The sequence below is a fragment of the Schistocerca cancellata genome, chromosome 3, assembly GCF_023864275.1.
Source record: "Schistocerca cancellata isolate TAMUIC-IGC-003103 chromosome 3, iqSchCanc2.1, whole genome shotgun sequence".
NCBI lineage: Eukaryota > Metazoa > Arthropoda > Insecta > Orthoptera > Acrididae > Schistocerca > Schistocerca cancellata.
Genome location: NC_064628.1, coordinates 578,495,267 through 578,522,261, shown reverse-complemented (window position 1 = coordinate 578,522,261; position 26,995 = coordinate 578,495,267). Strand labels below are relative to the sequence as shown.

The window sequence follows — 26,995 nt, the reverse complement described above, 5'->3', positions numbered from 1 at the left end:
CTATCAACAGTTAATCCACTCGCTGCACATGAATCAATGATGGTATATTACATTTACGCATCAATCATGTAAAATAACTCTTTACAAAGAAACCAATTTACTCAAATTCTTTATAAAAATGGAGAACGTAAACAGTAAACCACATTATCAATCACAATGTAGAACGTTTCTATAAGAAATAAAAGACAGCTGTGAGTTACGAGCAAAATACTTCCAAAATGTAAACTGTGAGGAACTAACACGACTAATTTTCAGAGAGTCTCAGAAGAAAAACCCACCTTCAGAACCACCATCACTGCAACAAATTGAACAGTATATTGGCCAGCTGAAAAGCAATGGAGCGCCGTGTGAAGGCGGCATATTAGCTGAGATTTGGAAGCTGGGAGGGAAGCTGGCAGCTGAAATCATTTATGAGGTTATTTAAGATTTGTGGGAGAAAGAAAGAATTCCGGACGACTGGAATCAAGCCATTATCCATACGTTACATAAGAAGGGTGACAGGACAGAATCCAACAATTATTACCGAGACGTGTATCTACTTCCAGGAACCTACAAAACTATGTCCGAAGGTTCACTGTTTAATATAGATCAAGCAGAACACACAACTGGCGAGTACCTAAGCAGGGTTCAGAACAAATAGATCATGCTCAGACCAATTTTTTAATTTGAAAACTGTCCTTAGAATCAGAACAATGCGAAACCTTAACACAGTCGTTATACTCACTGATTTCATAAAAACATGCGATTCTGAAGCAGATAGTATTCCTAACAAAGGAGGTATCGACAAAATCGTCAGACAATTAGTCGAACAGACACTCATAGACACAACTTCAAAAATTAAATTTCTAGAAGTTTCTGAACCCTTCACAATTAACACTGCACGGCAGGGCGATGGGCTCCCACTGATTCTCTTCAGTCTGGTCTTAGACAAGATAATGAGAGAGTGGGATAAAGAACTACAAGAGAAAAAAATCGAAGGAATCCATCTAGGACTAACAAGATGAAGATTTGAAGTGAAATGTCTCGCTTTTGCTGACGATATTGCAGTAATTTCGAAGGACAAAACAGATGCAATGGTAATAATAAAAACACTTCACAAAACTGCAGCTAAAAACGGATTACTAACATCGTATGAAAAAACGGAATACATCGAACATAAATACAACAGAGAAAAATATACACAAACGCAACAGGAAGGCATCAAAAGAGTTGAAAAGTTTCAGTGTTTGGGAGAACGGACACAATAAAATTGGTTAGATAACACCGCAACTAAAGAAACATCGAAAAAAATGATGAAAGGAAGATAGAGTGAATTAAACAGATTAGAGGAAAACTCCTCCTGAGTGCAAATAGAGCAAGATGCTTTTACAAGGGTTGCCAGAAAGTAATGTGCCCCTTTTTCCTTCTTCAACAATTTTTATTGAACATAATGTGAATTACACACACGAAATAATGGTGTTTTACCTACACACCCTATTTTTCCATGTAATCTCTATTCCATTCTATGGTCTACCCAGCGCGAAACAAGGACGTGAATTGTCCGGATGGCGGAGCCAGAACTTCACTGTGTGAACCACCTCCTCATCGTCCTCAAAATGTTTTTCACGAATGACATTCTTTAACTGTCCAAACAAGAGGTAGTCCGAGGGTGCTAGGTCAGGTGTGACAGCCCTGGATGGTCTCTTCCACTGCCGCAAATGGTGTAGCTCCGCTGAACCGCCTTCTGATGACCTCACCCGCCGTGCGCAGCGACTAACTGTTCTTTTGGCGACAGCAGGTGCTCCATGGCCTTTGCACAAGCGTTTTTGAATATTTCCACAGTTTCTTTATCTGCAGTGAGAAATTCAATGACGGCACGTTGCTTGTAATGTACATCACCTACAGACGCCATTTTCAAGCTGTCCATTCAGCTACGCTATCTGTCTTAAGTGACGGGCGCTCTCAATCAGGAGACTTCAGATAATACATACGTAACGTTTCGCATTCGTAGCATCATTATCGCTCGATAAAAAAAATACGGTACATTACTTTCTGGGCAACACTTGTATGAGTCCTTATTTCGTCTGACACTGTTGTGTTTTATTAGGTGGAGTACAATCGAATGAGATACGCTCGAGTTTTATACTTGAGCTACTCTTCTACATCTGCATCTACATCCATACTCCGCAAGCCACCTGACGGTGTGTGGCGGAGGGTACCTTGAGTACCTCTATCGGTTCTCCCTTCTATTCCAGTCTCGTATTGTTCTTCTACATAACTACTCGCCCACCGAGCCGTTTATAGTGGTTTCTACAACTTCTCGTGAAAGTTAACCATGAGGCAACTTAATATTATAAAACACACACACACACACAAACACACACACACACACACACACACACTACTTCTCTAATGTCATCGTCGGATCTTCATTGCAATTTCGTCTTCTGTTTTATGGAGTTTATCCCTTGCGATTATTCCTAGGAGTCTTGTTGCGTTTGTATACCGAGCGAGGTGGCGCAGTGGCTAGCACACTGGACTCGCATTCGTGGGGACGACGGTTCAATCCCGCGTCCGGTCATTCTGATTTACGTTTTCCGTGATTTCCCTAAATCGCTCCAGGCAAATGCCGGGATGGTCCCTTAGAAGGGGCACGGCCGACTTCCTTCCCCGTCCCCGTCCTTCCTTAATCCGACGAGACCGTTGACCTCGTTGTCTGGTCTCCTTCCCCAAAAGCAGCCCCAACTCTTGTTGCGTTTCTTTCTTATTCACTTCTGTTTTCTCTTCTCGGTGAACGCGTTTTCTCGGCGTCTTTTGGTGCTTGCTGTGGTTGGCAACCAACAATCCGGCCATCTAGTAGATGCTCGGAAGAGTATTTTTTATTCGGGTGTCTGGATCTTCGACTTTTCGAGATCAACGTGTTTCAGTAGACAGTATTGCGGAAGCGTTCAGAAGAGCCAACAATTTGGTGTACAATCTCTGAAAGGAGATTGCTATCAGGATGCAACGTTGTCATTAGCATTCGTTTTTTTAGTCTTTGCACCATACCACCACACTAAAGTACATGGAGGAGTACCCCATTGTACGGTATTAGCTGAGGTGTGGACGCAGTGTCGAGCTTGGATCAGCATTGGGTGCAATGCGTTAAGTATTCTACGAACCAGTTTCATAATGTCGGTCACGTGTTATATTAGACGCTTGTCCACTACAGTAAAATGATAACATGGTAACGTTTCCAGAACAACGCTACTGAACATGATAATCTGCTGGAGGGCTGCTGGAAATCGTCGGTGGGTGGTGATGATTGACTGAATTTTGACCATTTCGAAACTGGGCCGCCATTTGACAGTCCAAGGGCGAGGTCATCACAGGGCCTCTGTGGTGTGGACGTATGCTGTGGACGAACAACAGTGTACCATTTGCATATAGCGTCAGGTGTACACAGTCAGTTCTGGGGGACTCCTAAGTGTACGGGGGCACACTATCAGCCTAGGGAAGTCGTGCCTCAAAACAGGGGAGAGGTATTCGGAGGCTGCACCGTTTCGTGCCATTACATGGAATGTCCGGTCTGTCAGGTAACTTTAGAGCATGAACATCTGACACTGGAACTACATGTACAAGAAGCCAATACAAGTGTCCATCATGCAATACAATGTAGGCCTTCACAACCCGATGTTTTAGCTATTGGTGAATCTTCCAGACTGTGTGGTAGCGTCCCATTAATTTTTTCGTTCGTAACATTTCACCCAGAGCTTCACTGGACATCTTCGCAGCTGGTCCTGGTTACATTGAGTCTTGGCATTTTGCTCTTCGGATGTAAGCGAGCGACATAAATATTGTGAAAAACGGGGTGTAGTAGAAGTTTATATGTGGCTGGCTCAGATTCTTGTTGACAGCGATTAAACCTGATAATCGATTGTCCTCTGTGAAAGATACAACTGGTACAGCGATTCTAAAGAGCAACTGACCATATATCAATAAATTTCATGACTTCTTCTTTTATGTTAAGATTATGCCCACGTTTGCAGGGTCCAGTTGCATTTAGGGCACCAGCACGTTTGTTCGACGTCAAAGTGAAATAACCATCCACAGACGGCAGGTGGCTGCACTAGTAGTGGGGGGGGGTATATAAATCATGTCGGGAGGACGCGAAAACAATGTAATCGTTATTGTAAAGTGAAAATGGAGTGATTTATGTCACATCCAGAAGGGTATGATAATTCACTTTTTGGCCAAGGATGGAAGCATTTCCGAAACGGCTAAGTTTGTAAACTGATCGCGTGCCGCCGTGGTTACAGTATACTGCGCATGGCAAAATGGCGTTTTCTAAAACCAGCACTGAGCCAACTTGGTGCGCCATGGGCCATAGATGACGGGACGAACGCCAACTGCAAAGATGGGCATGGGATAATAGCCGTGCAACTGTTGAGAAACTGACCGCCCTGACGAACCAAGCTGCAACTATTCTTGAGGTCCATATCCATCCCTGGATGCAGTTTTTTTTTTCCCTCAGCACGATGGCATCTGCCAGCAGAACGATGCAAAGTGTCACACAGCTCGCAGTGTACGTGAGTGGTTCGAAGAGTACCAGGATAAAGTTACCGAACTCCCCTGGCCACCAAACTCCCCGGATTAAAACCCAATCGAGAATCTGTCGGACCACCTCGATAGGGCTGTTCGTGTCATGGAGCCTCAGTCGAGAAACTTGGCGCAACTGGCCACGGCCCTGGAGTCGGTATCTGCCAGACCCTCAACGTCGTCGTTCTGCAAGTCTCGCAGTGGTCCACGATGTAAAAGCTGGTTATTCAGGTTTTTGATAGGTAGCCACGTTAACGCGACTGGCCAGTGTATATATCGATGGCTTCTATATACAGCCGTGTGTAATGGTGTGTCTCTGTAGATAAATTTTTGTATTTGGAAAACTTCACATCATGATTTCTTAGTTGAAGAGCTACCGCGTTTTTTTTACTATTTTCCCTATTCAGCAAAGACGTTTATGTTCCTAAAAGTCTTTCGGACGTATCTCTTAATAGTTCCATTGTATACGTTATCACATGTACACGAAATTTGACATACCACGCATGCCGACAGAAGAGGACGTTTATCTTTTGCATATCAGAGTACTTGACGTATTTTCTTTGTTGGTCTAGATACCGGTCTTACGTGACGTTACTGTAAAATTTTTCCGACTTCATCAGATACTTTTCTAATAAGAGGGAGATGAACTGTTTTATATACACTGCCGGCCATTAACATTGCTACACCACGAAGATGACGTGCCACAGACATGAAATATAACCGACAGGAAGAAGGTGCTGTGATACGCAAATGATTAGCTCTTCAGAGCGTTCACACAAGGTTGGCGCCGGTGGCGACACCTACAACGTGCTCACATGAGGAAAGTTTCCAACTGATTTCTCATACACAAACAGCAGTTGACCGGCGTTGCCTGGTGAAACGTTGTTGTGGCGCCTTGTGTAAGGAGGAGAAATGCGTACCTTCACGTTTCCGACTTTGATAGAGGTCGGATTGTACCCTATCGCGATTGCGGTTTATCATATCGCGACATTGCTGCTCGCGTTGGTCGACATCCAATGACTGTTAGGAGAATATGGAATCGGTGGGTTCAGGAAGGTATTACGGAACGCCGTGCTGGATCCCAACGGCCCGTTATCAATAGCAGTCGAGATGATAGGCATCTTCTCCACATGGCTGTAACAAATCGTGCAGCCACGTCTCGATCCCTGAGTCAACACATGGGGACGTTTGCAAGACAACAACCATCTGCACGAACAGTTCGACGATGTTTGCAGCAGCATGGACTATCAGCTCGGAGACCATGGCTGACGCTGCATCACAGACAGAAGCGCCTGCGATGGTGTACTCAACGACGAACCTGGGTGCACGAATGGCAAAACCTCATTTTTTCGGATGAATCCAGGTTCTGTTCACAGCATCATGATAGTCGCATCCGTGTTTGGCGACATCGCGGTGAACGCACATTGGAAGCGTGTATTCGTCATCGCCATGCTGGCGTATCACCCGGCGTGATGGTATGGGGTACCATTGGTTACACGTCTCGGTCACATCTTGTTCGCATTGACGGCACTTTGAACAGTGGACGTTACATTTCAGATGTGTTACGACCCGTGGCTCTACCCTTCATTCGATCTCTGCGAAACCCTACATTTCAGCATGATAATGCACGACCGCATGTTGCAGGACCTGTACTGGCCTTTCTGGATACAGAAAATGTTCGACTGCTGCCCTGGCCAGCACATTCTACAGATCTCTCACCAACTGAAAACGTCTGGTAAATGGTGGCCGAGCAACTGGCTCGTCACAATACGCCAGTCACTACTCTTGATGAACTGTGGTGTAGTGTTGAAGCTGCATGGGTAGCTGTACCTTTACACCCCATCCAAGCTCTGTTTGACTCAATGCCCAGGCGTGTCAAGGCCGTTATTACGGCCAGAGCTGGTTGTTCTGGGTACTGATTTCTCAGGATCTATGTACCCAAATTGCGTGAAAATGTAATCACATGTCAGTTCTAGTATAATATATTTGTACAATGAATAACCCTTTTATCATCTGCATTTCTTCTTGGTGTAGCAATTTTAATGGCCAGCAGTGTATAAAAGAGTCTGGTTATAGTTTTCGAGAAACTTATCGGGCTGATTTTGGCTCCTGACGGTATTGTTGTAAGTTAGGACAAAGTGTTTCCACATAACAAACTCATGTGAAAAAGAGCTTATATTCGTAGTTCCAGAATTTCGCCAGGAAGTAAAAAAGGATAGTGAAGTAATGATACATATACAAAATGCTATCTTGACACTTCAGAATGCAATGGCAATCAGAAAGAACAGTACAATATATTTTGAAAGACTTTAAGAAAGCGCAAGAAACTGGGGAAAAAGTTAGAACCCCTAGAAGACAAAGGGGATCTAGAAAAGTAATTGTCTTAGATGACCGCGAAGAAAATTTGTTAGCGTATTAGTGTAGAATTATGAGCAGAAGTAAATCCTAACTCTGAGAAAGCTGTATATATTTTCAAAAACTGAGATTAATTTTAAGGAGAAAGGTACAAGAGAAAACATCCCAGAAAATTTTGCAGTAGATGGAATTTCGTTCCGAAAAATGTAAAAATAAGAGAACAGTTCTAGCTGAACGTTCCGACATTGTTGCAAAGTGTGCGAAATACTTGAGAGCAATCAGAAATAATGAAAAGGAGTCAAATAAACCAGTGGTCTACACAGACAAAAAGTGGCTGCACACGCATCATACTATGAAAAAATGCTGGCAGCACGAAAAAGTTTCAGGTGCAACGAATACTAGCAGTGAAGGCCAGACCAAAGAGCTGTTGTCCTCACTGGAGGAGCAATGGGTTTCGTAGAGGGAGCAGAGTCAATTTATGATACGAAATCTAAACCCACGATTTCGCGATGATGGGAATGGGGATAATTATCTGAAATGATTAGAAGAGAAACCATTACCTGACATCCAAGCTGATGGCATTGTTGTTCCTGAAAACGCACCGTACCACGCTATCTAGACAAGTAAATTCCCTGCTACTGCAGCTCACAAAAAGGACATAGTCGAATGGGTCATTAAGAAAAAAAAATCAGCTTTGAAGGGAGTTTGACAGGAAATGAGCTTTTGCAAATTGTGCGTTGTAAAACGCCGAAGTATGTTTTTGAAGCAGATGCAGTTTCAAGGTGTAGGGGGTATATTGTTCTAAGGCTCTCGCTACACAACTATGACCTAAACTTCACAGAGCTAATCTGGCATACAATGAAACAAAAACTTGCAGAAAAAAAGTTTCGTCCCTTATTTAGCTACCTAAAACAAGTAACCAAAGAGCATTTACCTAAGATTATTCAACATAATTGGTTAAAAGATTGGAAACACATATGACAAACTGGAAACGAATCCTGCTGGAGACACGGGTTATGGAGGAAGCAATAGAGAATATAATAATCAGTGCTGGTCTGGAAAGTGAAGATGAATACGCAGCACGTGATACTAGTAGTGATACGGAAACTAACATGGTGGATGAAATAGGAACAGGTCACTGAAACAGATACAGCAGACAAAGAACTTGAAATCCACCCCTTGTGTGGTAGACCATCCATTTCATAACTAACCACCAAGGCTAGTATAATTTTAAACACATAACCATAGTTACAATGTCCTACCTTCCCTCTGCAACCCTGATTACACATTGACCTACTATAAGCCAACCGAAGCGCCAGCACTCCCTGCTGCAACAACATTCTGGTCGACTAATTAGAGGTCATCCACACATCATTAATGACACTTTGTTGTTTTTGTCATGATCTTCAGTCCAAAGACTTGTTTGATGCAACTCTCCATGTGAATCTATACTGTGTAAGCCTCTTCATCTCTGCGTAGCTACTGCAACCTACATTTATCTGAACCTGCATACTGCAGCCAATCCTTGGAATTCCCCTACAATTTTTTTTGCACACCACCGTCCATTAATAAACTGACGATCATTTGTTGACTCTCAATATGTCCCATCAATCAAACTCTTCTTTTAACTCGTCTAATGGCTAAGACGGTTTTACTCCACAGATAAATAATCATCATCAGTTACAGGCCTCACAGAGTAGAAAATTAAATTTACTGAGAAGAGAGATGATCAGATATCACTATCTCCATCAACAAATACATTTAGTTGTGAATAATATGTAGGTTTGCACTTAGCGGGATGAGAGAGTAAGACAAATAGTCTTCACACATGTATAGAACTTAAATTTTATGTTATACTGAACGAACATGAATTGTGAGTTTTAGCTTCATATCCCACTATCTCAAAGTGTAACTAACAATACGTAAATAGATTCTGTGAACTTCGAAAGTGTGTCTTATTATCAATTGGCAATTAGTGCTTAACAACCTGAAAATCGCTGCTATTTGATCAATATTACAACTGCAAGTAGTTCGGCTCCGTTTCGTGTTTATCTCAGAGAAACTGAATTGGAATTACACTTATCTTAAGACCTGAAATTCACTAACGAAAGATATGTTAATAGGGAACACTGTAGAACAATGTGTCCATATTGTACTAGCTTTTATGGATTATATGAGCCCTTGAGCAAATTCATTCAAAACTATAATACAGATGCTGTGCCACATGGTAAATCTGTGATTCGGGGAAAAAGTGGAGTAAATTAGTGAATTTCTCAAGGCAAATTAAATAGAGAGTACTGTCACTGGATAGGGAGTTAGTTATACAATTCACACATGGAAACAGAATTGACTAAAACTCTACATTACTGCACATTTCACTTGGAATAAATACATCATTTAAAGTGAGATAAGGAGCGTGTAACTCATCTGAGATTTAGGACACCTATTACTGAAATGCATTTCGGGTTAAACATTACATAGAATAAGTGGTAAGTAAAAGAAAGATATACATTTAATACTTGAACTTATCAAATGAAAAGCAACGCGAGAGAGTGATGACTTTATCGCCATTCAACAATCCTGTGAATGTACTATGAAGAAAAAGAAACTAAATGCAATGCATTCATCGATCTGCATCTTGTCATATTACATCAAAGTGTGAAACTTCCTGACAGAATAAAACTGTGTGCCTGGACCAAGACCTGAATTCGTGACCTTTGCCTTTCACGGGCAAGTGCTCTACCCACTGAGCTACCAAAGCACGACTCACGACCCCTCCTCACAGCTTCAATTCTGCCTGTACCTCGCCTCATATATGAAAGTGTGCTGGCAATACCTTCCATCCTGCGCATTAGACAAAGGTGTGAAACACTGCTTGATACGACCTGCATTGAGTGCAGAGTCACCACCTTCACCCCATCGAACAAAGACCACCCAAAAAGTAACGTACCTTCAGTGTGGCGAGTCTTGTGTCCAGAGCAAGTGGAAATTATCACCTAGTTTCCTTGTTGGCTGACTCAGGTTCAAATATGATAACACGTAAGAAGGAATACCACATTCTCTCATTAACTAAGATGCATTGCTCCCACGTTTTGCAGTCGATACACTAATCGACAGGTTGACCAAACGTGACAAATGCAATGCTTATGGTGGATTCACGAGGAATGAAAAGTTCCTCAAGAAATACATATTTGATTCTGTAGCTAGAGTTTTATAAGACGTCCTTTCACATAAATTACACTCTACATGCGACAAAGATATCGGTTTCTGGCATTCCTTAACTTTGCATTACCTCACGATTACGATGTTGCAGAATACAACGTGTAAACCTAAAGTAGCAGTTTGTGTGGAGAACCCCATTTACCTACATGCACATTCTAAAAATACTTTTAGCTTTTGTAAGTCGGAATACTGTAGCTACTGTTGACAACAATGTAATATATTGTTGGACTATCTCTATCAGAAACGATAGTTTCTTCTTCCAGTAGCATTTTATTGTTTCTAACTACTTCTACAACACCTCTCAAAAGCTTAACTGGTAGTTAAGTGTTGTTGTTATTATTTGGCATCACCATAATATGAAACAGGAGAAGGTAATAAATGGATTATAACAGAAAACCAATGAATTTTAATATTCTATTTTGTCAACATTTTGTTGACAGCATCTAATAAGTCATCGAAAATTTTCTGTTCACAGGGGGACACAATAGTTTCCCAATAAATCGTCTTGCACAATTGTACAGTGATTGACAGTAATTATGGTAATAATATTAGCAATAACACTAATCATCACATACTACATCCTTAGATTTTTTGCATACTTCAAACATTAGCTTTCCACCTCTGCAGATTTATCCCTCTAGATAGATTTTTGAAGACGTTCAGCGCAACTTATGACATTTCCAGTTTAGACGATATTGTGAGATTTTGGCATTGAAATTGAGAATGTTCGGTATGCCTTCACTTCTCATCCCATTACTCTTTGTCACTGCCACAGCTGATGGATGAAATCCCATTTCTGAGGCTGCTAGTGAGCACATTCCCTGTAGTACCATATAAATGTGCTGGCTCCGCCAGAAAAGGCATACAGAACTTCTGCATTGTTTTCTTCCTTACTCTGTTTCTTAACATTCTGCTTCTTGCACCACACATTCTGTCCAATTTTTCGATTGTCTTCCTTGGGATTCTAAACGCGCTGACCATTTTCAAATGACCTGGAAATGAGACGAGTAATAAAAAAAAATATTAGAAATGAAAGCATCTTAAATGCTTCGATATCTTGTTTCTGTATCTGCTTTTCTGATGGTAACTTTGGGGCGGCTAAGAATACGTGGGAAAAACGAATACGGAGCATCTTGCTATATATGTTGTTGCATCTTTTGTAGAAGACTCCTCAGTAAATGTCTAAGTTCTTATTGCAACAAAGATATAAAAAATTGCTGCTGTGATGTAGTGATAATTGTTCCTAGTCATTGGTTTGGAGTCCCTTGGTTCATTAGTCGCCGACAACTATAAAATTTCTCTGAAGTTGCAAAGCCTGCAGTGGTGGTCCGTTATGCTTCACACGCTCTAGTTAGGAACTGTATTAATAATTAAGCGACGGCAGCGATTGATACAAAATGCCAAAGAGGTTCGATGTCGAAAGTTTGGCACTAGACTGCGGACTACTTCAGTTCCCTATACATTGCGATTACTGAAGGAGGTACATTCCGTGAAACCGGTTTTGTGGATTGGAGTAGTTTCTGGTATGTTGGTCTTGCCTCCGGGAATAGTCCAGAACTTCTGGTCACGACCATAGAGCGCTGCGTCTTTCATTGTCTCTGGAAGCTTCTCTTTCAACGATTCAGGTAAAAATGACACCAGAACTGATGTGATAAGCGTTACGGTACCGAGTACTGCGAACAACCAGTGCTGTCCAGCAGTGTTTCCCTGTGAACAGAAAATCATCAACATGTAACTATTTCTGATTAGATGGAGATACATAATTAAATATTGGTATCAGTATGATTACAAGAAACGTCTGCCGGGACAGTTACACAGTTTGAATGAAAACAGCATTGTCAGCAGTAACAAATCGGTTATAAGAGTGACACCGCTATAACGTTTCCACATCCATCCTATGTAAGAAATCTGAAAGAAAAATTTGATTTAAATTGTTTGTCTGTAGAGGGTAGTATAAAATTCCTGAAGATCACGAAAATTTTTTTTGAAAAGTGGTGAAATTGTGGTAAATGTGTCAGTGGATGAAATTTATATTGGGATTCATTTGACCTTTATGTAAGACATAATCCATGGTGTCAATAAAACTGATTATAACGATGTAGCTAAAAGGGCTTGGGTCTCAATTGCATCAGTGTCTTTTCAAAATTAAAATACATTGTGACTATTACACCTGTTAGCAAATTAACTGCTCCACAGATAAATTATACGTTATGAAAAGTAATTAATGAGACAGAGAAAGCTAATTGTACTATATTACCTTTAGTATTGTGCAATAATAAAATAAACAGAAAAACTTGAAATGAAACCCCCTTACTCCTAACAGTACACTGTAGCCCTGCATCCTACATCCTATTCACAGTACTAGAAAGTTGTTCCTAGTTTGTGATATTGGAAACATACTGAAGTGTACCTGTAACAACTGGTTTGCTAAGCCCGAGAAAGTGCTGAAGTTTACTGATTTTGACAATTTTCATCTTATATTTCTGCAACTTCTGAGTATTTGGAATTGCTGTTTTAAGGCCTACTTCTTTTCAATATTGGTTAGCAAAATATTAACCTAGCACCCAAGGTTTTTTATGAAAAAGCTGCAGTTACTTTAAACGTCTTGGCTTATAAGGACACAAAATTTTCAGATCAGTTAGTTACCTAATTTGTTTTACATTTCATTAATCATTTGCACAATAAATAATTGTAATGGTGTGGAATGAACCATTTTATCTTCAGTAAGAAATTAATTTTTATATATAGCTACATGCTGGTCATTTACTTGTTATTTTTGGATATACTGGTACAGATGTGAATTAGTAATTCCTACCTTCCAACTTCTACACATTACAGTAACAGAAAGTTTTCTACTGGATAGAAGGAGATGTCAAGAGGAAACTTTTTCTGTTTGTTTTCATATTTTACTTTGCTGTCGATCCTACATGTCATATCACTGTGTGACCCATCACAAATTTTGGTCGCAACATTCTGCACTTATTTGTGTGCTAAATACAACCTTACTGTGGAGTAATAAATGCCATTTTTCGTCTGGTATAGGAATTATGTACATCACTGTTGTTTTTAACTGCAGTGGATTGGTACAACAAACTTCTTAAGGGAATGAATATACTATGGAGCAGCAGACAAAACGCCTAACTCCTCAAAAAGATTTATATGAGATGATCGTTGGTGAGCACCACATAGTATTCTTATGGTGTCTGAACATACAGCTTTATTCACACAAATAATTTTTAGCTGGTGGCACATTGTGAATGCAAAAATTGTGTATGAAGGAGAAAGATTTAGTAATCAGTACAGGCAAACTGTTGTGGTAAATAATTACTTAAAATTAGCCTTTCTAAGGGAAATTTCAGAATTACTTAAAATTAGCCTTTTTAAGGGAAGTTTCATTATCTTTAATCCTTTAGAATTTTAAGTCATTGATATTCTTAGTAGTTTTAAATCTTGATTACATATGTATTTGTATAGCACGGACTAAGTTTCAAAATAACACTCTGGAAGATAGATTTAGCTCAGTGGGGCAACGTACAATGTAAGTTACATCTATATACTCGAAATTCAAATAAAAAGCATTGAAAGATATGGTGATGATTAATTATTTGAATTACAAAATTTCCATGAGGGTTCGACTTCCTTGTCCTGGCAAGTTTGAGAAATGATTGAAAGTTATAATATCTTATGTAGTTTTAAGGGAGACTTAGGAAACATTAAAGATACCAGAACGGTTTCTGTTTTTACTGAAGCGCAAATCTGGTTATGCTGCAAAGAAGGAATTTTCTCTTAAAACTTGTGAGTTTTGCACCTCTTGGGTGCAATCTAAGAAGAAAGTTGAATTATCTAGCCCAGATGATTTCATTGTTTAGTGTGACTATGGAACGTTGAAAGTTGTCGCTGAGAATGTTGTTACGGTGACTGTTCTTGCTTGGTCATGGTGTAATGTATGTTGGATGCACATCAAATTTCTGTTATACTCAAAATGTGTACTCTATCGTGGGAGGGAAGTGATGTTACTGAGCGTCATTCAAATGTACTTGTAAAATATTAATCTTCAGTTCTGTAAGGTAATGATAAATTATCGTACCAAAAATGTCAACTGCAACAAATAAAATACGTGACAGGAAGTAAGAAATGGAAAACCGTGGAAAATATACGATACCTTCATGCAATTTTCTATAAGTAAAAATGTAAATTCCGTATTATTATTTTCAGTCACACACTTCCACTTTTCTGTTATGAAGAATTTCTAACTACAAAGTGTGGAGAATCGTATGAAGAAGAGAGAAAATTGTCATTCACATCCTTGATATGGGCCAATATAACCAAAATTGTTGGAGATTCTAAGCAGGCTGTTTGAAAGAGTATTAAATGGAGAAGATGTTAGACCAGAATTGGGAAAAGTTAGATAAGACCAGTGAATAAGAAAGGGTCACGTAATGATCCAAATAATTATAAAGGATTGGAAATAATCCCTTTTGTTCGAAAACTGTATTCTAAGGTACTGAAAGTTCTGATGTAGAAAGGAACAAGTCACACACAGCAAGAAGAGCAAGTAGGATTTCGAAATGGAAGGCCGCTAACGGATATCCACATTGAAACTAATATGTGAAACTAATATGCGTCCAGGTTGCAAAGGAGACACATGTTGCACTGATTGATCTAGAAAGAAGCATACGATAATGAATCACCAATAAGCTGTGGGAAAAGCTGAAGGAAAGAGATTTGGATCAAAGATCGTTAGAGGTTGTTACGAAATTACATGAAAATAATACAGCGAGAGTAAGGATTGAGAATAGCTGGACAGAAGAATTGTAGGTGAATAAAGGTCTGCGACAGGAATGTGGGCTATCACTGACGTTCTTTTTAGCTATGTCTAGGAGTGAACCTGCAGACTTATCATAGAAAATGCCACGTTATGGGAGTGACAGTAGATTACCGCAAGATATTTAACCTGTATTTTTCAAATGACCAGATTTTTAGCAGAAGTTGAAGCTGATCTAAGTTATATGATAAGAAAGCTTTAAGAGGAATACAATAAGGCTGGCCTGGAGATAAACATGAATAAGTGTGATTACTTGGCTACTGGAATGGAAAAATTAAATAAATTGGAGGTAATAGAGAGGTAATTGTGGGCGTGGAAAAGACAAAATATCTTGTGGTATTATCTAATAAAGAGGTCACAAGCAATGATGAAATCACTTATAGGATTAATAATGGATGAGTTGTAACAAGGGCAATGAACTGTGTTCTATGAGACAAGAAGATAAGAACAACGACGAAGAGAATGTGAAGGCTATAGTCCAGGGTGTAGTTTTGTATGGAGCAGAAGACTGGGATGTTAGCAGAAAGTAAAGAATATTACCATCCCAGGGGAAGAATAGGTGTCGCCCATGACACAACTGGCAAAATGATTTGTAGGAGGCAATGCAAAGCAAGGAATATGGATGTCGAGAAAGATCAAAACAGAAGCAGCTACAGGGGTGGGGGTGGGGGGGGGGCAGAGAGTGGGCGCTAGGCGCAATCATCTGCAAGAAAAAGAAGAAAAATAGAAAATTGTAGGTTTAATTAGTCTGCGAATGAGTGACACGGATTTTGGGAGATTTCTACTTCGAATTTTGCCACGCGTCCTTGAATTCCTTTGTGTGTGTTTGTGTGTGTGTGTGTGTGTTGTGTTTTTATGTGCCTTTTATGCTATATTCAAGACGGTTTGATCAGAAATAGCGAGCTGCTGACAGACATACATACCTTCAAAGTGTAAGATTTCCTTTTATTCCAGCTGAAACAGTACGATCGTTTTTGTCACTGAGGATGCAGATTTCAGTTAATTTAAACAGAAGGTTTAATGAAACTAAGCCACCTTTAGCACGAAGAGAATATAGTAATCCACAAATAGCTACATCATTTATAGTTAGTGCAGTGGGAACGGCAGGAACGCGAGAATGCGTACATTGCAGTGCACGGACCAATAAGAGCCAAAGGACTCCTAATATGACGTCACCGATGTGCACACAGGCCAGTATCGTTAGTGGGACGTGGGGGAACAAATCGTTCATGGAACGACTCATTTCTTGGAATGAACGCTCGCTAGTCGATATCAAGAGGGCAATATCAGATCGAGTCAGAATTGTGAGGGTAAATTTCCGAAATTCTTCAATTTACTGCCACCTAAGAAAATTGTCACGCACAAATTATTATCGAAAACGAAAGCTAGATTAACAACGTAGTAGAAAGTTCAGAAATATTTAACAAGACAGTGCTTGTTTATTGGAAAGACAGAGTGGAAACATTAGGAAAGGGGAGTAGTCGTTGCAATCGACAAAAACATTTTTTCTATCGATGACGGAACTGAGCATGACTTTGAAGTTATCTGTCAATAATTGACTTAAGTGAGCTCAGCGCTATCATCAGATGAATTTACCGGCTAATCGATTCCGCTGTAACAGCTTTAAAATCATTCAATTAAAGTCTATGCTCAGAAGCGTGGAAGTCTTCTGATCATGAAATGTTATTTGGAGGTGACTTTAACCTACCGATTATAGAATGGGACGTCTATTGATTCCCTGCGGTTTTTACAGACTGATAGCTTTGTGAAGTAATTCGGAAAATGCTTTTCCAAAACTGTCTTGAGCAGCTAGTTCAACAACCAACACACAATCGAAATATTTTAGACTTAGGAGCAACAAACAGACCTCACTTTATTGTCAGTGCCAGTAAGGGGGCAGGGATTAGTGATCATGGTGTAATGATAGTGACGATAGTTACTAAAGATAATACATCCATCAAGAAAACAAGCGGCTATTATTGCTAGAAAGAACACATAAGCAGTTGTTTAGATAATGAGCAGACACCATTTAATTCTGATAAGATGTAGGTGAGGAGCTATGGTCAAAGTTTATATTGATTGTAACTGGCGTACTGGAGAAGTATGTGCCAACAACAAAGTATGTGGCAGTAACAAAATTCGGAAAATGCTGGGGAACAGAGACTGTTGCACACTCAGATCAAAAAAGAACTTGGAAATGTTGATAGGAAAAAATTGATAGAAATACATGGGTCTGTAAAAAGGTCGTTCGCAAAGCATTCCACAACTTCCACCATTGTACCTTACGAAAGATCTTGCCGAGAAACAGAGAAAATTCTGGTCCTGTGTAAAATCGCTGAGTGATTCGAAAATTTCTATACAGTCACTTGTTGGCCAGTCTGATGTGGCAATAGAAAATGGCGAAAGGAATGACGAAGTTTTAAATTTTCTGTTTAAGAAATCATTCACAGACATACCGTGTTTGAGTGTCGCCAATATGCCGGCCATATGACACCCCTGGTGTAGAGAAGCAATTGGAACAATTCGGTTTTACAGAGAGTACTTTATGTATTAGCTCCTGACTTAGCTTGCATTTTTCGCGAATCACTGACAAAGCGAGTGGAATAAAAGGCACAGGTATCTTCTGTATATGGGAATAATAAAAGAACGGACACGCATAGTAACTGACCAATATTCTTTACATCGGTTTGCCCCAGAATTCTTGGATACATGCTGAGTTCGGAAAGAATAAATTTCCTTGAGACAAGAAAACTTCCGTCCAAAAGTCAGCAAGGCTTTATAAAGCTTTTCCTCACAAGATATTCTGCGAACCATAGATGGACAGCAATAGGCAGATTCCATATTCCTAGATCTATGTGAAGCATTTGGCACGTTGCACCACAACAAGCTGCTAACGAATGTCCGAGCATACGGAACAGTTCCTAAATGAGTGACTGACTCGAAGACTTCTTAAGTAATAGACTACAGTACATCTTCTTCGCCAACGAGCGTACATTAGAGACGAGAAAGTAATGAGGAGTGCCCCAGAGAAGTGTGGTAGGAGCGTTGTTGCTGTGGCGCGTAGGATGAACAGCCGTTTGTGACTGTTTACTGGTGATGTCGTGAACGAGAAGGTATCGTCCTTGAATGACTGTAAATGGATGCAAGATGACATACAGTTTCCATTTGGTGTGATGAATGACAGCTCGTCTAAATGTAGAAAAAATGTGAGTTGATGTAGATGAATCGGAAAGCAACATTCTTGTACAGCTCTAATACGGTATTAGTGATGTGCTGTTGTACCCAATCACATCGATTAAATACCTAGGCGTAAAGTTACAAAACTATATAAATTGGATCGAGCACATAATGTTGGTAGAAGGGAAGGCTAATGGTCGACTCAGGTTTAATGGGAGAATTCCAGCTGATCGATAAAGAAGACCACATATAGAACACTTAGAGCGACCCATTCTTGAGTACTGCTTGAGTGCTTGGGATCCCTACCAGGTCGAACCAATTCAGTGGCGTTCTGTTAGATTTGTTACCGTTCGGTTCGATCTATATGCGTTGTTACAGAGCTGCTTCGTGAACCCAAATGGGTATGTGTAGAGGAAGGACGACATGCTTTTGGATAAAGACTATTAAGAAAATTTGGAGAAGCATCATTTGCAACTGACTGCAGAATGATTCTACTGCTGCCAAAATAGGTGTCATGTAAAGACTGCGAAGACAGGACAAGAGAAATTATGGCTCACACAGAGGCAATACAGACACTGTTTTTTCCATCACTAAGTTTACGAGTGGAATATGAAAGGAAATGACTGTTACTGGAAGAAGGCACCCTCTGCCATGCCCCATGGTGGCTTACGGAGTATGTATGTAGATGTAGTATATAAACCAGAGTGCCACTACGAACGACCACAGTGCCATACCTTTCGATGTAGAAATTCCACATGCTGACTTGATTGAAAAAGTTTTCATTTCAACTGTCTATGACCTGAAACGTGCTGTTTGGCATCTCTTACCTCGTCCAGAAGCACTTAACAAAGGTAAACCCGACCGTAGAGCTCACTGATTAACAGGAGTTATACGATGTGAGCAAACCATAACAGTACGTGTAAGGGTTCATCAAATATGGCGAAAACGGTTGAAATAAAGAACTATTTTGCTTAAGAAGGGTACATCATTGCGCTGTGGGCGCGCGACGTCTTTGTTAGTGTCGACTGTATCTGTGCTAGGTTTGTCTCTAGCCCGTTGTTGGAAGACCAGAGGACGCTTGGTCAATAGAGCGCTCATAGCAGTGGCGATTTGGATATATTCCGGTGCACGGCTAGCTTTTTTTTGGGGGTGAGGGGGGGGGGAGGTGGTAGTGGCAGTTGAAGGTCCACAATGACAAGGGGAGTGTGAGAGCTCCGTTTTGTCCGAACGTTGCCAGAGGACGGTGGCCTCGTCTGTGAAGGGTTTTCATCGCCATCAACAGCTGAGGTGGGCAGTTGTGCTCTGGGGAACCAACGCCTGCCCATATTGTGAACCATTGTGAGATCCTCTGAAAACAGGTATTAATTTTGTGCTTAAGAACTGCATATCAGTTCCTTTCGCGCCTACTTGATATTTCTCTCGATACTCCGGTCTGATGTTTTGAGTCAAAGGTGCTCGTTTTTGTTTTTAATCTAAGCTACATTTTCGAAAATTGCGGCAAACGTGTACCAGATTAGCTGTCTGGTCACCATATTAATGAATGATATGGACGGCCTGTAGTCCCTTCAAGACGGTTTCCTTAATTTGACTATGTAAATTTCTTGCTGTGATCTTTTATGTCATACTTGCTAGTTTTCTTTAAGATACCTTGTAATTTTATAACCTATTATTTAGTGTCTCGTATTTTAACAAAAATTCTGTTGATCTGAACTTGTCAGCCTGTGTTAATTTTTTCATTTCATTGAAATACTATTTAGAGCTTAGTGTTCGCACAGCTGATTTTATATTTTGGTCTACGGAAGCTTGTGTATTGACTTATACACAAATAATGTCTAATTCTGTCTATATGTGCGTGTTGCAGGCTAGATTAGCCATTATTTTATGAATTGTTTGTCATGGACTTCACTGTATGGCTTAATGGATCTGGTGACATTCACGAAACAGTTTAGCAATATGACTGTTAAAAGGTATACTGTATATTTTAGTAAGGCAGCTGGTCAACTGATTGGATCAAGTCCATATTACTTGTCACTTCGACCTTTTTGAACAAACAACTTGTGTGATGTAATTTGTCGTGCCCGCATTTACCTTGCAGCCCACTGAGCCTTGCCTATTCTGTTAATGTATTTGATCGGCTGCTATCGTTTTTTGCTTCCCTGTCATCCCGAAGGTGGGTGATTGTCTCGCTTGAAATTTTCGGTTATGTAAAGCGTTTTCCTCAAATGTTTATGTGAGAAACACCACCTAGAGGCGAAATATAAAATAAGTTCATCATATTAATCCCTTGGCCATTGTGCTGAAAACCTCAATATGTAATTACTAATGGATTTTTTGCACTTTAGACGAATGTCAAGCAAACCTTAAAGTACATGCACTGACTGTAAAATTTGTTTACATTGCCGCCGGCAGTAGAGTTTACCTTGAGCGCCACTGAAGTTCAGTGTGTGTGAAATTTGTAATTGTCTTTTTTTTTTAATTCATTCTGGTTTATATGTTTTATTGGGCCATAAGCCATTTGGTAAAAATTCTAGGTGCAGTCATCAGTTTCAGCATTTGTGTTCTTAATGTGTGGTTGTTTTTTGTTTTCTAACTGCAGCAGAATACATCATTATGGCAGGCTTTTATCATTGGGTCTTAAGTAGTTGGTGCAGTTGATTAGAACAATTTTGGGTTGATATTGCAACCTTATTTTGTTAACTGTACGCTACCTAGCAACTTAAAGTATTGTGGCCTAACGATTAAACATACTTTTATTGGTCCTATAGCCAATTTTGAAGTTGTCAGTTTGTTTTTCGATTTTCTAAAATTTTCAGTTTATGAACAAAGCTGTGAAAGGGGATTTTCTACCAAGAACTTAGATAGTATTTTTATTGATCTTTCGTTTGTAGGTCATTATACAGCTATAGTTCAAAGTTTTACATTTTTGTGACTTCGCTATAAATGGCGTTTGTCATTTGCCCTTACATTTTACTTGGTTGTTCTTGCTCTCTACTCGTCAGCTTTAAAACACTAAAATATTTTTTGTTTGCTGTGATCTCGAGATACACAAGCCTGTCTACGACAAACCATAACTAGCAACATATGTTCTTACAAGTATTTGAGTATCTATGGAGTAAAAATGATTTTATGATAAATGTAATAGTGTAGAAGGAGGTAACCATTCATCATGTCTGTCCAGCGTCTACAGCTTCTATAAACATTTGCCACACTCCTTCGTAACTTTTATGAGATCCTGCTTATACCACACTTAAACGGTGGGCAGGGTGAGTACGATGAGGTGTAACACTCCTATTTCATAAATGTTTAGAGATCAAAACGAAATTTGGCAAATGACAGTACGCTTCTTCAATCCTACTAACTACTGCATCGGCCGAGAAACTGAATCAAATATTTTGTTTTTGTTGAAAATGTAGTACACACTTTAATGGAATTTGGAAGTTCTTAATAAAAAAATACAGTGACATGTTGTTGTTGTTGTTGTTGTTGTTGTTGTGGTCTTCAGTCCTGAGACTGGTTTGATGCAGCTCTCCATGCTACTCTATCCTGTGCAAGCTTCTTCATCTCCCAGTACGTACTGCAGCCTACATCCTTCAGAATCTGCTTAGTGTATTTATCTCTTGGTCTCCCTCTACGATTTTTACCCTCCACTCTGCCGTCCAAAACTAAATTGGTGATCCGTTGATGCCTCAGAACATATCCTACCAACCGATCCCTTCTTCTAGTCAAGTTGTGTCACAAACTCCTCGTCTCCCCAATTCTATTCAGTACGTTTTCATTAGTTTTGTGATCTATCCATCTAATCTTATGCATTCTTCTGTAACACCACATTTCGAAAGCTTCTATTCTCTTCTTGTCCAAACTATTTATCGTCCATGTTTCACTTCCATACATGGCTACACTCCATACAAATACTTTCAGAAACGACATCCCGACACTTAAATCTATACTTGATGTTAACAAATTTCTCTTCTTCAGAAACGCTTTCTTGCCATTGCCAGTCTACATTTTATATCATCAGTTATTTTGCTCCCCAAATAGCAAAACTCCTTTACTACTTTAAGTGTCTCATTTCCTAATCCCTCAGCATCAACCGAATTAATTCGACTACATTCCATAATCCTCGTTTTACTTTAGTTGATGTTCATCATATATTCTCCTTTCAAGACACTGTCCATTCCGTTCAACTGCTCTTCCAAGTACTTTGCTGTTTCTGACAGAATTACAATGTCATCGGCGAACCTTGAGGTTTTTATTTCGTCTCCATGGATTTTAATACCTACTTCTAATTTTTCTTGTGTTTCTTTTACTGCTGGCTCAATATACAGATTGAATAACATGGGGGAGAGGCTACAACCCTGTCTCAGTCCCTTCCCAACCACTGCTTCCCCTTCATGTCCCTCGACTCTTATAACTTCCATCTGGTTTCTGTACAAGTTGTAAATAGCCTTTCGCTCCCTGTATTTTACACCTGCCACCACCAGGATTTGAAAGAGAGTATTCCAGTCAACATTGTCTAAAGCTTTCTCTAAGTCTACAAATGCTAGAAACATAGGTTTGCCTTTTCTGAATGTAGCTTCTAAAATAAGTCGTAGGGTCAGTATTGCCTCACGTGTTCCCATATTTCTACGGAATCCAAACTGATCTTCCCCAAGGTCGGCTTCTACCCAGTTTTTCCATTCGTCTCTAAAGAATTCACGTTAGTATTTTGCAGCCGTGACTTATTGAACTGATAGTTCGGTAATTTTCACATCTGTCAACACCTGCTTTCTTTGGCATTGGAATTATTATATTCTTCTAGAAGTCTGAGGGTATTTCGCCTGTCTCATACATTTTGCTCACCAGATGGTAGAGTTTTGTCAGGACTGGCTCTCCTAAGACTGGAATGTTGTCTACTCCCGGGTCCTTGTTTCGACTTAGGTGTTTCAGTGCTCTATCAAACTCTTCACGCAGTATCATATCTCCCATTTCATCTTCATCTACATCCTCTTCCATTTCTATAACATTGCCCTCAAGTACATCGCCCTTGTATAGACCCTCTATATACTACTTCCACCTTTCTGCTTTCCCTTCTTTGCTTAGAACTGCGTTTCCACCTGAGCTCTTGATGTTCATACAAGTGGTTCTCTTTTCCTGTAGGCAGTATCTATCTTACCCCTAGTGAGATAAGCCTGTACATCCTTACATTTGTCCTCTAGCCATGCCTGCTTACCCATTTTGCACTTCCTGTCGATCTCATAATGTTTGTTAATGGTGACATTAAAGCTTTTTGCAAAAGTATCTGAGAACTGAACTAATTGTTAAAGGCAAGGCAGCTGGAATAGGCTATTGTGGTGTAAACAGAGCCAAATAGGGCTACAATGCCTGGTTCTCGCATTATATCCAGCCCTTCAGCTGTTTACGTATTTTAAAAAGGCTGTACAACGAAAAACCAGCCAAAATTGCGAACTGAACTTCTTTTTTATTTACTGAAAGACTAGTTTTGGCCCCGGACCCATTTTCAAGTCATCCTATAGGACAGAAAACCAAATTTACTTTCATGTACAATACAGTCAATACCAGATTTTTTAAGCACATGCCAAAAACGCTGAATATATCGTTTCAAGACTTATGTGCTAGATAGTCAAAATGGTACTTCCAAAGGTACGAACTATATACGTATTATGAAGCACACGTTAACAGTTACAGCACATACAGGTAACTGGTAGTGTACTCCTCCTGTTACCGTAAGGAAACCTTGAGAATGGGGCGCCCTATCAGGATATAGCAACCTTTTGTATTTATGACAATATTTTCCAACCATTAAAAATACAACAATTAATAAAATATTGGTACAGGTCAACAATAAAACTAATACTTTTTAAAATTTTTACCAAAAACAAATACATAAAACCACTGAACTCTAAAATATAACAGCACCATACATGGCCCATATGACTGACGAAGTTGTATGCCACATTGTCACGTAAAAATCATTAAAAGTGAACCACAAACTTTAGTATTAGAAGAAAACAAAATAATAGGACATTAAAAATCTTCATCACTTCCAGTCATTTACAGCTATAAATAAAAACTTTACCATAACAAACTTTACAAAATATATAACAATAAAGCATTTCTTCCGCTGACATGTCCCAATTAAAAATAGACATTAAATCATGTAGTTATCATTCACAAAGCACCAAAATTTGATTATCAGAATGGCAAATAGTCGTTTCTGGTCTAATTTTAGTAAGTTTGTTTTGCTACTACTGATAATATACTATTACATCCTTTCTGTTCTTCTTCATCTTCATGCTCCTCCCCCCATTTCCCATCTCTCCATCCTTCCCAACCTATCTCTTCTCCCCCCCCCTCCCTCTACAATTCCACTCCCTCCCTATATGAGCAGGCATGTGTTTATTCTACTCGTGTGTCTTCCTCAAGGATGGGTAGTATATTTTTAGACTTTGTGAAAGACGTCTTTGTGGTTTAATATCTGTTTCTATCTGGGACATTTCAGCAAAAAAATTGTTTGATCTTCGTATATTTTTTGAAGTTTGTTACAGTGAATCTTTTATGCTTGTTAAAGGTTGAAACTCAATAAGATTTTTTAATGTCCTGTTGTTTTTTAACAATAATGTTGTTGTTTACATTTAATGATTTTTACATGCCAATGTGGCATATAACTTTGTCATAAGGGTCGTACATGGAGCTACTGTGTTTTACAGTTCAGTGATTTTTAAGTATTTGCTTTATTTTTTTAAGATTTCAAAAAGTATTACTTTTATGTGGACTTGTACTATTATTGTATTAATTGTTACATTTTTGATGATTGGATACAGAAGATTTCCTATACCGTGGTAGGACGCCCCCTCCCTGAGGTTTTGTTATGAAGCAAGAGGAGGAGATTGCCAGTTACCTGTATGCACTGTGATTGTTCATTTGCATTTCTTAATGTGTATGTAGTTTTGAGATGGTTTTGTATTCTTGTATATACAGTTCTGACTGTCTGGCATGTAAGTTTTGAAACAATATGTTCTATATTTTTGGCATATGCTTAAAAATGGTAATGACTGTATTGTACACGAGTCTAAATTTGGTTTTCTGTCCTGTAGGATGATTTGAAAACGGGTCCCAGCCCAAAACTAATCATTCAGTAGGTGTAAAGAAAAAAATGTGAAATTTTGAACTTTGGCTGGGTTTTCTTTGTACTGATTAACAGAAGTAGCTTACCTTCAATTACTCTAGCATGGTGAAAATTTGTTAAAAAGTCTGTTCACTTAAACATAGGTATATACACATATTTGAAATAATTTTCCTAAGCCCCACTGGACATGCTAGAGGTTGCCTTATAGTTCGGTTTACAGCTATTGGAGCTGACCCTCTATATATACCACACATAACATAGGACAAAGAGGAAAGCTGTTTTACCTTAGAACTGGTGTAGAACTTGTTTCTTGCTGCATATAATGATGGAGCCTTGCCCTTTTGGTGGTCTTTTCATGAAAATAGCGTATTGGAGGTTGTTGATAAATACTAAAATTGTATGGAATGTAATTATAGTTTGAGATTAATTCATAAATTAAACAATTCCAGCTTGTGAACACATTATGAACTTCACTAAATAGTTGTTTATAACTGTGATGTCTTATTTAATAGGGATATTGTAGTACATGTTTGCATAATCTATTCTGCATAAAATGGACACAATCTGTAATGTTGTCTCTCATATTTCAATGACTAGTATGTATAGTTATATACAGATTTTATATTGTTTCATATATGATACAACTTTTTAAAGATATATTGACTTTGAGAAACAGTTTGTTTACAGGGCTACTCATATAGTTTATTATAGGTGATTCTTCTTAGTGCACTTTATGTTGGCATCTTAATATGAGGGCTTTAGAGTTATGTAGGTGATGTAGTTTTGTTTCTGTCCTGTCAACATGAAATGTGTTTTCGTTAGCTTCCTTTGATTTTGTTGTGGAATTGTTTTGTTGGATCTTTATTCAGCTGCACTATGTTACTTTCTGTGTTAAAATTTTAAGAGTTTTTTTTCTAGATATTCATTTTCTTTCATGATGACTGTTATTTCGTTTGCTTGTTGGTTTTAAATTGTTTTGTATGTGCCTAAGGTTTCCTCATATCTCTTCAGTTCCTTCTTTATGAGTTTATTTAGTTTATGACCTTGGCAGATTTTTGATTGTTATTCAGATTTGCAGTGTCTGTGGAACTGTCTGCTTCCATGGCTGTTTTAATGTGTTGCCTGATAGGTTCTCCTCTGCAGTACATTTCAAACATTCGTTTAACAGGTTTGTGTCTTTCTCACTGAATATTATGTTTGTGTTATTTACTGCTCTATTGTCGAATATGTGAGTGTTTTAACATTGTCTTAGTTTTTTCTTGTTCCTATGTTCCTTGTATATCAGACTTTCCAGCTTCTTAACATGTGCATCACCAATCGTTAGGTACTTAGGTTCCATATGTTACTGCCTGTACAGTTGAGTAATTGCAAATGTATGGCCAAAAGTTGCCTGTTTAAGGTTTCTTTCCCCTTGTATAACAGTTTTGTTTCTCTATCTAGCAACATTACTTATGCAACTCATTTCACACACCTTGCACAATAGCTTCCGTATCCTAGTTTAACAATGAATTTATAGTTACTAGAACTTATCATCAGCTACAATTATTTTGCTTTCGATCATAATCAACCAGGAAGACTATCCATGGACTCATCCTTATCTGGCACAGTAGCAGATATTTTCATTAGCCACTTAGAATAGGAAATATTTAGCAGTCAAGATCTGTGCTTAAAAAAGATAGTGCACTACAAAGATGATAATTTAATTTCAGTCAAGTTGATTCCAGTGGCACCAA

The 26,995-nt window shown here is 39.1% G+C and overlaps 1 protein-coding gene across 3 annotated transcripts in view; it reads right to left on the bottom strand.

The window, feature by feature from the left end:
• Positions 1 to 10,575: 10,575 nt before the first annotated feature.
• Positions 10,576 to 26,995, bottom strand: part of LOC126176821 (solute carrier family 22 member 7-like) — a 232,740-nt gene continuing 216,320 nt past the window's right edge. For all 3 annotated transcript variants that reach the window (XM_049924007.1, XM_049924006.1, XM_049924005.1), the window contains one exon: positions 10,576 to 11,841. In XM_049924007.1, coding sequence (XP_049779964.1) covers positions 11,590 to 11,841 — 252 coding nt within the window. In that variant the 3' untranslated portion in view covers positions 10,576 to 11,589. The remainder of the gene's footprint in view (positions 11,842 to 26,995) is intronic.